Here is a 14,488-nt window from a genome sequence, read left to right as displayed (position 1 = left end):
CCACGCGCGCGGCAAACCGTTCCGCGATTTTACAACAAAACGATGTATTATTTATGTTCCGCGATTATGATTATCGATTCGATACAAATTTTTCTTTCTCTATTTCATTACATAGGATGGGCTGGCTCCCGTAAACTCTATTCGGAACAAAGTTGCCGTAATGACGGTTTATCGCAATTAAAATTATACTTGCTGACTACTGTTGTAGCACAATTACGCTATCTACCGGCAGGATCTGTATTAATAACCACAGTAATAACAACTCATTTTTTTCTGCCTTTACATCGAGACGTTTCTTACCTCCAGGGTAATCCTTATCTGACCGCGCAAGCCTATTATGCGTTTGATGAGAACGTTAAGAGAATCGGTTCCGACCAACGGGTTCCGGTGTATATATACTTGTAAATTTGTTGACGATTAGGTTTTCCATTTCCCGGCCCGGTATAATTAACGCAGAGGGAAACAGTTACTTTTTAATTATCTCAAAATGAAAATGCTCTCGCGCGCAAACCCGATTTTTTACTCGGTACACGATGCTCGATTCGATCGTGAAAGCAAAAAATGGAAAAAAGGACTCATTATACAAGGTGTCGAGTCGAGAAGGAACGCGATTTGTCGAAAAACGTGATGCCGGAAAAACTATGGACGGAACGCCCGCTGCGCTTTTACGAGCTGCAGGTTCAGCATGTCGGCCAATTACACCTTCCACGGTTAGGTGGTTCCCCGTCTTAACGGGCAGTTAGTGCCAACATAAATGTCCCCGCTGCACGCTTTTAATTGCACCCGCACGCTCGCGGTATATATCTAAGGACGAAGGAGCCGAAACGCAGGGAAATCTGGTATTCGGGGCAAATGATAGCTCTCAGTTTGGAATAATTTATAATTTCGTGGAAAATCATCGATAGTTATAAGTTTCGAGAATCCCTTAATAAAGAGGGCACAGTCAGATCTGTATAGAAAAATTTTTTCATTTTTTTTAAATCATCGCCAATTTAGCTAAACTACCTTAAATGACAGTTGGAAATGAGAGGTCTTGTCATACGTGACTTTCCTTGATGAACAACATATATTATAATGCGGTTGACAACAACTATTTCTCGCATAGAAACGAAGAAATTGTACGGAATCTTTCCAACATCTTAAATGTTGTCGCATCGTAAGTTGTTTAATATGCACAAGTTCAGCGATATATATTATATTTGTTTTAATTCTCGACTCATATTAACGAAAGACTATTAACTTTATGATATGGTAAATTGATGAATTGAATTTTTTACTGAAGAAGGCTGCGTGCAGTCGAAACGTTTATGTTTGTAATACATATTGAATAAATCGTTTATTTTATATCACCTTAATGATAAGTGCTCGTTGTGTTGGTCTTTAAATTAGTTACTTTGTTGTTAACAATATACGAGCGAATTATAATTATTATTTGATACCTTAAATGAGTTTGTGACTAGTAGATTTAATCCTTAAAAATATTATGTGGAAAAATTTGTTAGCAACAAATATAAAACGGCACTTAAATTTATTATAAATCGAATAAAAATGATATTCGAATTTTTCACTAACTTGTACTTGTTGAAGTAAATGCTTTTCGTAGGTCAATTAATTTTTACAGCTAAAAGTGCCTCATCTGTTGCTAATTTATTTTTGGAATTGTTTATTTCTTTTGTACGCTTGCTAATTATTTTTGGGATTAATCTATTAACCATAATTATAAAATTTGATAATGACAAAATTTTGTATACTTGGTATTTAAACTCAAAATTATACTTGTTTACTTTAAAAATGTGATAAGTCTGCAAGAAGTGAACAAAATATTCCTAGAAATTTATCTCATATATTAATATTATATTATAAAAATATCATATTTAAAAAAAACCACCGAGAGAAAGACATCACCTAAGAGAATTCGTATCCCATAAATCAAGATTCGCAACGATGCGATGAAGTTTTTCATTCGCACTCGAAATCCCTGTGCATTTGCCTTCAACAAGTCGCCTTCCAAGTCGGCGACAAATGACGCTCGTAAAACCTCTTTTCCGTCGTATTATAACTCACTCGGCGTTCCTTTCCGTCGCGTGGGCATTCGCGACATTCGCGGGGGGGAGGGGGCGGCCCCCCTTGGTCCCCCCCTTCAGTTGAGTTTCCCCGCCGCGCAATAACTTCTGGCCCCCGCATATAGGGATATCCTCGAATTTCGATTATTAATTTCGTAAGGAGCCGCGACGGGGGGGCTGCCACGACCTCCCCCCGTGCGCGTGTCAAGCCGAGGTCGAGCCCTTCGTCGTGGGACCCCTCTGAGACAATGGCCGCCCGCGGCGCTCGATGTCTCCGACGACGTCTGGGGACCCCCGTCGGGACGCCGAGAAGCACAGTTTTACTGCTATAGAGACGTCAGTTATGCATTCCGTCGTTTTGGGCCCGGGCCCCCCTCCGACCCCGTTGACCCGCCGCGATGATCGACCGACGCGAAGGGATGTTACAGTATCGTTGATGGACCCGGAATCACGGTATCAATCTTTTGACAACCAATGACATTTATAGATTCTCCTGCGCTGCGGAGCATTTAGAATATTTTTTCGCAGTTCATCCAAAGGATGAGATAATAAAAGAATATAGTAAGAGAGATCTCAGCTGGTTACAACCAATGAAAAAAATAGATAGAGAACTTCTCCAATAATTTGGAAAATTGTATATCTAAATAAATGCAAAAAATTTTAGGAGATGATTCTTTGTCGAAAATTAAAGAAGTTACAGGAGAATAAAATAGTATATTGTGTATCAAGTGCGGAAAGTTGACAATTGGTCACGAGTGCGGAAAGTTGACAATTGCACACGAGTGAACAATTGTGAATCCGCACGTGATACACATACTATTTTGTATTACAAGTGCAGGCAAAGTGACTTTGTGCGCGAGGTGGCCGATCGCACGCCGCCATCTTGCGGCGGCACGGTGCGGGAATAGCCGTAGGCAATGGCTTTGAATGCGGCTTATTCACTCACCCCGTCACCGCTAGATGGCGGCGTGGGAAATCGGCCGCTTTCCGCACAGAAAACACGCACACAAAGTGTTACTTTGCCTGCACGTGTAATACAAAAAATATTATTAAATATCCTTTTTATTCGTGGGAAATATCCACACCAAGTTTCATTTTTAAAATTTATTTGAAATTTGAGAAAAGGAATAGAAACCTAATTAAGAGTATATGTTCATATAAAAAAACCCCCCTCTTAATTTTCGGCAAAGAATCATCTAAAACTTTTCGCACTTATTTCGATACACTTTGTATATGTATATAGATCTCGTAGATGCAACGTGCTTACATAAAAATTGCGGACACATAATTGACACAAGTACCACAAATAAAATGATAAATATGTCAACAGATAATTTTTTTTCCAGAAAAAAATGACAAAAGAAATAAAATGAAATACTCACGCCCTGTAAAGGATATATTCCCAGCGAGGATCAGGTCCAACGAAGATCACGCGTCGATCCACGCATGTAACAGAAGAAATCGGCGTACAACGTTAATAATCGAACGGGGAGAGAAGTTTCGCGCCAGGCGCATCGCTCGAGTTATTATTACGAATTATTGCTACAGGCATCGCGGGACTTTTTCAGCGATTAGCAATGTAAACTACATGCATGTTGATATCCGCGAAACTTCTCTCCCTCTCTTATTCGTGCTCATATGCGAGGAAACCTGCGGCAAGAACCGCAATTATTAATTGCCAACGGGGGCCCCGGGGGGCTCGTGGAAACGGGGGGGGGGGATGAAGGGCGCAATCTTCTCGAGGCCGAAACCCATTACTTTGTAGCATTTGGCTGGTAAACTTAATGACCTATACTCACGGAAGTCGGATCCTGAAACAGAAAAAGCGTGAAGGCACGGGGTTAGATTCATGCGCCGAGGGTTTAAAAATTCACTTGCGCGCTACGAAACGTTTAATTTTCAATTTTAAGGATCAAGCGTAGCAGCGGTATTCCGCTCCCGGTAGCCGGGGAGTTTCTTAGCCTCATTTTGCTCCCTCTTAAATTGCATTCGTTTAGAAATTCCGCTCGCACCGCTCTCGTCGATCGTATTACGCGCAGCTGAGTACGTGCTTACACGTAAAAGAGGGAACGAGAGAGAGAGAGAGAGAGAAAGGGGACATTATGCAGGGCATATAATAATCGGATTGTAATCGGCCGCGCGACGAAATAGCTCTGCCCCCCTTGGGCCCCCCGCGCCCCCCTGCGTCCCCCTCGCGATCCGTGCATAATGTCGCCGCAGTTTCTAAGTATAAAGACGTTCGACAATTTGTTATGCATGCCTCGGTGGACGAAAATTGCATTTAATTCGCCGGTGCCCCCCTCGTGCCCCCCTCGTGTTCCGATCTCGTTCGATCGTCCGCGAAAGGGGGTCGGAGACGCCCGAGAACGACGAACGCGGCCAGGTTGACTACATAAATGTAGATGTTTCATTTAAAAAGCCATTTTCGCGTGTTTAGCATAATACGTAATATCGCGGGAGAAAAAAAAAACCGCGCGCGCGCCCCCTCGGATCATTCCGGCTCTTCTGGATCGTTTCCCGATCGAAGAGGATTACCGATCGTCGTCGTCGCTGTCGTTAACCGTGTAAAATAAAAGGATAATATATAACGTCAGAGAGAGAGTAAAAATAATATCCCGCCTCGAGATTGATGTTCCACGAACAGTTTATTCCGCGCGTAAACGAGATTCTATCGAAGTACGGAATGCAAAGAGTTCTAATATGCGTGTTTGAATTATTTATATTCATTAAATCAATATAGGTAATTGCAAAAAAAGAGAGAAAGAGTGAGTGTGTGTGTGTGTGTATAAATATTATACTTAATTATCATAGAATTTATAAACATATCATTAAAGTAAATATCTAATATATCAAGAAATAGATATTAAGCGTTCATCGTAAATTATAATTATAATTTATCTAATAATCTTTCTTAATCTTATTTTTACTCTTTCTAATTCATTTTTTCTTAATTTTCCTATATCTCCTGCTTTTTCGTTCATAAAAAATTTTAATGCTGACTCTTGTTTCGTGTAACAATTATGATATGGAACATAATTATTATTAATTAATGACTTAATTAACAGAAGTGCTAGAACTTACAAGTAAATTTTTACAAAATTAAGAAATAGTTTAAACTTCCATTGTAAATTATATAATTTATTTAATAATCCGTTAATGTATTTTTCTGTCGATTTATTTTTATTTTCCAATTCATTTTTATTAGTTTTACTATATTCTCTTTTGTTTTATCGTTGACGAAAAATTCTACAGCTAACGTTACAGCTTATCGTTTCGTGAAAAATCGTAATATGGAATGTATTTTATAATAAAATATTAGACTTTTAAGAATAACACAAAATTGCTACAATTTAGTATTTTTAAAGAATAAAAAAATAGTTTAAGTTTCCATCATTATAATTACAATTTATCTGATAATTTTCTATTAATCAATCTATTTTTACATTCCAATTCATTTTTTTAAATTTTCCTATATTCCCTCCTGCTATTTCGTTGACGAATATTAAATTCAGTATTTATTTAATTATTGTCTAATAAATCACTTATTTGAAACAAATAAATATTAATGTTTTGAAAAGGATTTTCTTATATCAAATAAATATTTCTTCACATCAAATTAATATTATTAATTTCAAATAAATGATTTATTAGGCAGTAATTGAAATAGATATTTATTCGAATTCAATAATTTTTCGGTGAATTTACAAACAAATCTTTGAAGAATAAAAAATTTCACCTTACATCGTTAGTTAGAATTATAATTTTATATTAATCCAAACGATTTATTTTTAATCCTTCCAATTTATTTTTTTTTATTTTTCCATATTCTCTCCGCTTTTTCGTTGACGAAAAATTCTATCGCTGACTCCTGTTTCGTTTAAAAACATTGTAACGCTGCAACGTCGGCGCGTTTCAATCAATCTGCGAGTAAATGGCAATTGGACGCGTCGCGTAACTCTCACAATTCACACGCACACATCTATATACGTATTCGCCATGCGATCTCTTTACTCTTCGGTGGACAGTTTTACCACCTTTCGACAATATCGGATTGTCAGGCGGATCGACAGCCGGAGAGAGAAATTCCCCATCTCTGCCACCGAGGACTACATATACATACAATACGCACATATATATTCGCCGGCCACATCGCGAACCAAGTGAAATCTCGGCAATGAAAGTCGGCGAATGGACGATAAATTTTAATTTAATTAAAATCGCCCCGATATCTCTCGCTTGTATCTCCTCTAATCCCCCTTAATCTCGAGACGACACGGCTACACACGTGTCGAATTGATGATAAACGTGTGAGAAGAAACTCGCGCCGGCGCATTTCCACATCCGACCGCGAGAAAACTTTCGAGAGAGTGCGAGAGGAGAGAGAAGTTTATCGATATTCGCGGTTAAGAGGCGGAAAGCCTCTGAAGAGAGATAGCCGCGTGTTTCTCGATCCATCGACATCTTGAGGCGGCGGTACAAGAAGAGATAGATAAGTAATACGATTATCCATGGGAACTGCGAAAGAGAGATAGAGCTATAACACGATTGGCTATCTCAGAGTGGCCAATATTACGGGGCACAAGAGATGCCGCCGCACCGATGAACGTTTGTATGAATTTATCGGAGGGGGGCGGCAAGGAAAAAAATGTGAAGTTCTCAAGGAAAGAGGAGAGAGAAAAAGATGGAGAAGATTTGTGAAGCATGGGCGTTTGCAGAGGGGGGCAAGAGGGGGCATTTGCCCCCCTTGGAATCAGTACAAAAATTAAGCATTTGCTCCCCTTTTGAATAAACATTGAAATTTATTTGCATAAATAAAATAAAACAAAATCATCAAAAAATTAAGAAAGAACAAAAATAAAAAAATATGGGGCACAAGAAATGCCGCTGCACCAATAAAAACATTTGTATGAATTTATCGGAGGGGAGGGGGGCGGCAGGGAAAAAAATGTGAAGTTCTCAAGGAAAAAGGAGAGAGAAAAAGATGGAGAAGATTGCGAAGCATGGGCGTTTGCAGAGGGGGGCAAGAGGGGGCATTTGCCCCCCTTGGAATCAGTACAAAAATTAAGCATTTGCTCCCCTTTTGAATAAACATTGAAATTTATTTGCATAAATAAAATAAAACAAAATAATCAAAAAATTAAGAAAGAACAAAAATAAAAAATATGGGGCACAAGAAATGCTGCACCGGTGAACGTTTGTATGAATTTATCAGAGGGGGGGCGGCAGGGAAAAAAAATGTGAAGTTCTCAAGGAAAGAGGAGAGAGAAAATGATGGAGAAGATTTGTGAAGCATAGGCGTTTGCAGAGGGGGGCAAGAGGGGGCATTTGCCCCCCTTGGAATCAGTACAAAAATTAAGCATTTGCTCCCCTTTTGAATAAACATTGAAATTTATTTGCATAAATAAAATAAAACAAAATCATCAAAAAATTAAGAAAGAACAAAAATAAAAAAATATGGGGCACAAGAGATGCCGCCGCACCGATGAACGTTTGTATGAATTTATCGGAGGGGGGGCGGCAAGGAAAAAAATGTGAAGTTCTCAAGGAAAGAGGAGAGAGAAAAAGATGGAGCAGATTGTGAAGCATGGGCGTTTGCAAAGGGGGGCAAGAGGGGGCATTTGCCCCCCTTGGAATCGGTACAAAAATTAAGCATTTGCTCCCCTTTTGAATAAGCACTGAAATTTATTTGCACAAATAAAATAAAACAAAATAATCAAAAAATTAAGAACAAAAATAAAAAAAATATGGGGCACAAGAGATGCCGCTGCACCAATAAACGTTTGTATGAATTTATTGGGATGGAGAGGGAGGGAGGCAGGGAGAAAAAATGTGAAGTTCTCAAGGAAAGAGGAAACAGAGGAGGATGGAGAAAGGATGGGAAGAATGGACGTTCACAAAGGGGGGCAAGAGGGGGTATTTGCCCCCCTTGGAATCAGTACAAAAATTAAGCATTTGCTCCCCTTTTAATAAATTAAATAAAACAAAGTAACCAAAAAATTAAGAAGGAACAAATAAAAAAGGAAAGAATTCCTCCTGGAAAAAAATTTGGCCCCTCCTGGAAAAAATCCTGCGGACGCCCATGATGGGAAGAATAAAGACCTGTAGAGGCTCGCCGCAAGATCGCTCCGGCTCCCACCGGAATTTTCAACTTTTAATAATATAAAGCGAGGGAGTCTCGCGTTATGTTACGTTATGATAGCGCGAGCGCGCGCGCGAAGAAGAGGGACGGAGGGTGAATTAAAGGCGCGGTAGAAGGAAGTTCGATCCCCCTTTCTCCCCCCTGCCGGGGTAAACCGCAGCACAGGCACCGCCGCCACCGCGTAATTGCCGAGCTCTCACTTACCGGTCGTTCGATTGATTATTATTTTTACACTCCGCGACCCCACCTTGACCCCGAGTGTGTATATATGTGTGTGTGTGTGTGTGAGAGCGCGGCCGATCGTCCGATCTTTTGCGCTCTCTTCGATCTCATCATTAAGGCATCGCGTCTCGTGATATATCGAAATCGACAGTCTTTTTGGGGTGGAAGTTGGTGAGGTGGAAATTTTTATTTGTCAAGAAAAAAAATTCTGTACGAGAGAATCGCCTCGACAAAAATTTTTGGGGAATTTTACCGCTCGATCTCTTCTTCTTCCGAAAAACTTTTTTCAATTCGACAGCCATTAATTTGGTATTAATTTCGTAATTAATTTATTTTAAGAATTAATTATTCGAAAATATATTTGTTTAATTATATAGAAAATTATATTTAAAATATATAAATATTTTGAATAATATATATAATATTTATTATTAATTATTTAAAAAATATAGTTTAAAATTAATATAATAAATAAATGAATAAATTTTACATATTTATTTGGGGAATTAGGCGAGTATTTAAAATATGAAAATAAAATTAAATTCACCCGTTTGACAAAAATAGATATTTTTTTGCTATTTTGTAAAATTAGTTCTGCTGCAATGATTTTGAATATAAAATTTAATAACCGCGGTTTTAAGACTATACTCGATTAATAAATAAGTACAGATGACATTTAAATTCATCCATCACTCAGGTGGCCTATATTCTTCTTTTCCTTTCGACAAAACTCGTTCGTTGCAATCTACTAACTTTACATAGTATACGCTATACAACGTCTTACTTCGGATCTATCAAGAGCTATCGTCGATCGATCCATCGACGGATCGATCGATCGGTGGCGGGCTATTATCCTTATATATCTTGACCCACCTGACCTTAATGTACCCGACCGCTGCCGCTTCTTGAAATCATGTTATTAAACCGCTTGATCTTATGGACAAAGGTTGCGCCGGGAAAGGAGTTGGATGAGGAGGGAGGGGGCGAAATGGCGAAATCACGCCACGAGAAAGAACGCGCGGTTTTTTCTCTTCCTCCTTTTTTTCGTAATCAAAATGTGAATACACCGGAAGCCGTGATCGTATAATTAAATAACAAAGTAGGAATTCCTCGGAGATTGGTCGGTCGGTGATGGGGGGCAGAGGGGGGCTGATCGCGCGCCGGATTTTTTTATGCATGGGGTGCAGCGGTTACGCGGTTTAGCTTGACGTGGCGCAAACAAATTAAAACATCCGCCTAACGTTGTCGCATTTTAAGCTCGCGAAGCTCGTGAATACGAAAGAAGACAAGGGGGGCCGCGCGAAGGGGAGGACCACCCTTTAATAACCGACGCTTTCGTCGCCCTTTTTCTTGGAGAAAACTCCTAATATGAGAGAGAAAAAGATACAATGGGTAGCCCGTATAAATAAAAAAAAATCATCGTCACAAAATTAAGGGGGGCAAAATCTGCCCCCCTTGCGTTTATGTACCGAATAATAATTACATTTCGCTGCTGTTTGTATATACAAAGTACAATAATTTTTACAGTAATTAAACATCCGCCTAACGTTGCCGCATTTTAAGCTCGCGAAGCTCGTGAATACGAAAGAAGGCAAGGGGGGCCGCGCAAAGGGAAGGACCACTCTTTAGTAAGCGACGTTTTCGTCGCGCTTTTTCTTGGAGAAAACTCCTAGTATGAGAGAGAAAAAGGTACAATGGGTAGCCCGTATAAATAAAAAAAAATCATCGTCGCGAGATTAAGGGGGGCAAAATCTGCCCCCCTTGCGTTTATGTACCGAATAATAATTACATTTCGCTGCTGTTTGTATATACAAAATACAGTAATTTTTACAGTAATTAAACATCCACCTAACGTTGTCGCATTTTAAGCTCGTGAAGCTCGTGAATACGAAAGAAGATAAGGGGGGCCGCGCGAAGGGGAAGGACCACCCTTTAGAGCTCGTGAAGCTCGTGAATACGAAAGAAGATAAGGGGGGCCGCGCGAAGGGAAGGACCACCCTTTAGTAAGCGACGCTTTCGTCGCGCTTTTTCTTGGAGAAAACTCCTAATATGAGAGAGAAAGAGGTACAATGGGTAGCCCGTATAAATAAAAAAAAATCATCGTCGCAAGATAGAGGGGGGCAAAATCTGCCCCCCTTGCGTTTATGTACCAAATAATAATTACATTTCGCTGCTGTTTGTATATACAAAATACAGTAATTTTTGCAGTAATTAAACATCCGCCTAACGTTGCCGCATTTTAAGCTCGCGAAGCTCGTGAATACGAAAGAAGGGGGGCCGCGCAAAGGGGAAGACCACCCTTTAGTAAGCGACGCTTTCGTCGCGCTTTTTCTTGGAGAAAACTTCTAGTATGAGAGAGAAAAAGGTACAATGGGTAGCCCGTATAAATAAAAAAAATCATCGTCGCAAGATCGAGAGGGGCAAAATCTGCCCCCCTTGCGTTTATGTACCGAATAATAATTACATTTCGCTGCTGTTTGTATATACAAAATACAGTAATTTTTACAGTAATTAAACATCCGCCTAACGTTGCCGCATTTTAAGCTTGCGAAGCTCGTGAATACGAAAGAAGGCAAGGGGGGTCGCGCGAAGGGGAGGACCACCCTTTAGTAAGCGACGTTTTCGTCGCGCTTTTTCTTGGAGAAAACTTCTAGTATGAGAGAGAAAAAGGTACAATGGGTAGCCCGTATAAATAAAAAAAATCATCGTCGCAAGATCGAGGGGGGCAAAATCTGCCCCCCTTGCGTTTATGTACCAAATAATAATTACATTTCGCTGCTGTTTGTATATACAAAGTACAGTAATTTTTACAGTAATTAAACATCCGCCTAACGTTGCCGCATTTTAAGCTCGCGAAGCTCGTGAATACGAAAGAAGACAAGGGGGGCCGCGCAAAGGGGAAGACCACCCTTTAGTAAGCCACGTTTTCGTCGCGCTTTTTCTTGGAGAAAACTTCTAGTATGAGAGAGAAAAAGGTACAATGGGTAGCCCGTATAAATAAAAAAAATCATCGTCGCAAGATCGAGGAGGGCAAAATCTGCCCCCCTTGCGTTTATGTACCAAATAATAATTACATTTCGCTGCTGTTTGTATATACAAAATACAGTAATTTTTACAGTAATTAAACATCCGCCTAACGTTGCCGCATTTTAAGCTCGCGAAGCTCGTGAATACGAAAGAAAACAAGGGGGGCCGCGCAAAGGGGAGGACCACCCTTTAGTAAGCCACGTTTTCGTCGCGCTGTTTCTTGGAGAAAACTTCTAGTATGAGAGAGAAAAAGGTACAATGGGTAGCCCGTATAAATAAAAAAAAATCATCGTCGCGAGATTAAGGGGGGCAAAATCTGCCCCCCTTGCGTTTATGTACCGAATAATAATTACATTTTGCTGCTGTTTGTATATACAAAGTACAGTAATTTTTACAGTAATTAAACATCCGCCTAACGTTGCCGCATTTTAAGCTCGTGAAGCTCGTGAATACGAAAGAAAATAAGGGGGGCCGCGCAAAGGGGAGGACCACCCTTTAGTAAGCGACGCTTTCGTCGCGCTTTTTCTTGGAGAAAACTCCTAGTATGAGAGAGAAAAAGGTACAATGGGTAGCCCGTATAAATAAAAAAAAATCATCGTCGCGAGATCGAGGGGGGCAAAATCTGCCCCCCTTGCGTTTATGTACCGAATAATAATTACATTTCGCTGCTGTTTGTACATACAAAGTACAGTAATTTTTACGGTGATTTCTCGACGCGAAAAGAATACATTGTGCCCTCTGAAACTTTATCTGGGGCACCTCGAGTCGGCAGGTGTTTTTCGGCGAAGCAATTAAAAGCTCGATCTTCTTTTGATGAATGAGAGATACGATATATATGAACGTAAAAAAAAGGATATGTAAATTACGTGTAAATATCACTAAGTAATAATTGCCTCGTGAATTAATAGAACGACCGATCATATCTCGAATGCAAATGAAAATTGAGTCTCGAGGCTGCTTTTAACGTGAACTTGAAGAAATGCAAGAGGGAAAGAGGAAAGGACGGTTTACTCTTATTTAAACTAAATTATTCCAAATAAATGAGCGTGTCCTCTCGAAGAAATACCTACATATCCCTCCCCTAGACATTTATTCACCCTTAATTAATGATCCGCTCGAAAGTCGGCAGGATTAATCGCGTGCAATCAGATCACCGTAATTAATTACTTCGTGTTGGAAGCACTTTGTTTGCGTCGGCGAGGGCTATCTTGATGAAACGAAATTGCACGACGTTGTTGTGTCTGAAAATGTGCAAGTCAACGACGCACGATATAAGATGACTTACTCTGGTCGTCAGAAAGAGAGAGAGAGAGAGAGAGAGAGAGAGAGAGAGAGAGACTTGTTTTCCCTGCTTATTTTAGCATGTTCGATAATTCTGGACTTCATAAACAACCGCAAACATTTTTATTAATTTTTTTTCTCGTAAATGTATTAAATTTACTTAACACGCAATCTTTATAATTAAATTTCGAAATTCCTGAATGCTTCTCTTAGAACTTTATCCAAAAATTACAAAAGATATGATTCGCTGATTATTCATTTTTTTCTCATGAATATGTATTGATGATTTTTTTTATTTTTCATTTTTCTTCTGACTTCTGTCAGTATTCCCCGGGAAACGGCTTACTACGTGTATAGGAGGCCATATTTTATATAATATGACGGGATCGCGGTAATAATATCAGATAGTATTCGAGACGAGAAACTCGTAGAAGATGGTTTACGACGCGCGAGCGAGTGAGGCGGAGGTGAAAGATCTTTACGACTCTTCTCGATGACGAGACTTTTCCTTCGACAAGATTTCAGGTAAACTACTTCCTCGGCTAAACTCGTCGGTCGAGCCAGATCAGTGACGAGAGATTTTTTTTTCATATATGAAAGCATATATTTCGGTAAGAAATGTATGACGTTACGACGATAAGGCATCGTCGAAAACGTAACGCGGGTAGAAAAAAAAGACACCGAAAAATTGTATTCTCGAAGTAAGAGAGAGGACGAAATTGTTTCTAAATTTCTTTAACTTTTTGACTTTGAAATTAAACTCCTGTTTAATTATTTAGACTTTAAAACAGATATCAGGTACGACAAAATTGTTTCTAAATTCCTCTTGAATTATTTTAACTTCAAAATTATATTCCTCTTTAATTATTTTGATTTCAAAAAAAAAAATTTTTTTAATCATTTTGTTGCATTTAATATCTATTTTGAAGTAAAAAAAATTGAAAAGGAATTTAATTTTGAAGTCAAAATAATTAAAGAGGGATTTATAAAAACAATTTTGTTGCGCCTAATATCTATGCTTGCTTCTTATTAGCTCCTTTCATACTGACAATGAGTAAGAATGTATTTTTTATTAATAATAAACGATCGTATATTTTTTTATGCGGATGATATATTTGGCTTTTTGTATGATTATAGTGTTGCAGCAACATTTATGGTTTTATTATACATATATACTATTGCAATTTAATTTAAAAACGCAGTACTGTGTTTGTCACTGAATAATTTTAGCTTATTAGAAGAATGGATGAAGTTAAATAGCTCGAAAAAAAGAAAACTCAAGCGTCTTAAAAGAAATGTTTGCAAATAAATAAGTGTCACATCTAATTTATGATCTTTTTGCTTGCGTAGTGTAAAATAATATATTTTTTTATTAATATAAAAACAAATTTCTTTTAAAATTAGGAATATCTGATCTTAATCTTTAAAAGATTCCTCTCTTAAGATAAGAAATTCTTTTGACGCTAGACTTTAGGATTCTAAAAATAAGTAGAAAATTCTTAAATTGATACAAAAATAAGTAGAAAACTCTTAAATTGAGAATACAATTTTTTCAGTGGAGAATTCTGCGCAGGATTTCGAAAAGAAATTTTTTGAATAGAATATAATCATTCTGAGATGTGTCTAAAAATTCTAAGGTTACTTAAATCACGATTGGCTGAGAAAATCAGATCATTAGATCAAATAAAAAAATCTTGAGCAGGACTATAAATATCCGCTTGCTTTTATAGATGTTTCATATCATCTGACTGCATTC

General features: G+C 38.6%; 1 protein-coding gene across 1 annotated transcript in view; it reads right to left on the bottom strand.

Moving 5' to 3' along the window:
- sowah (ankyrin repeat domain family member sosondowah) overlaps positions 1-14,488 on the bottom strand; it is a 164,852-nt gene that overhangs the window by 60,739 nt on the left and 89,625 nt on the right. The window contains exon 7 of the mRNA XM_085486485.1: positions 3,863-3,874. Within this exon, the coding sequence (XP_085342611.1) occupies positions 3,863-3,874 (12 nt within the window). The remainder of the gene's footprint in view (positions 1-3,862; positions 3,875-14,488) is intronic.

This window comes from Nylanderia fulva, unplaced genomic scaffold (genome assembly GCF_048542155.1).
Source record: "Nylanderia fulva isolate GAGA-0341 unplaced genomic scaffold, ASM4854215v1 Scaffold44, whole genome shotgun sequence".
NCBI lineage: Eukaryota > Metazoa > Arthropoda > Insecta > Hymenoptera > Formicidae > Nylanderia > Nylanderia fulva.
The sequence above is the reverse complement of the archived record's forward strand: the minus strand, read 5'-3'. Positions and strand labels throughout refer to the sequence as shown.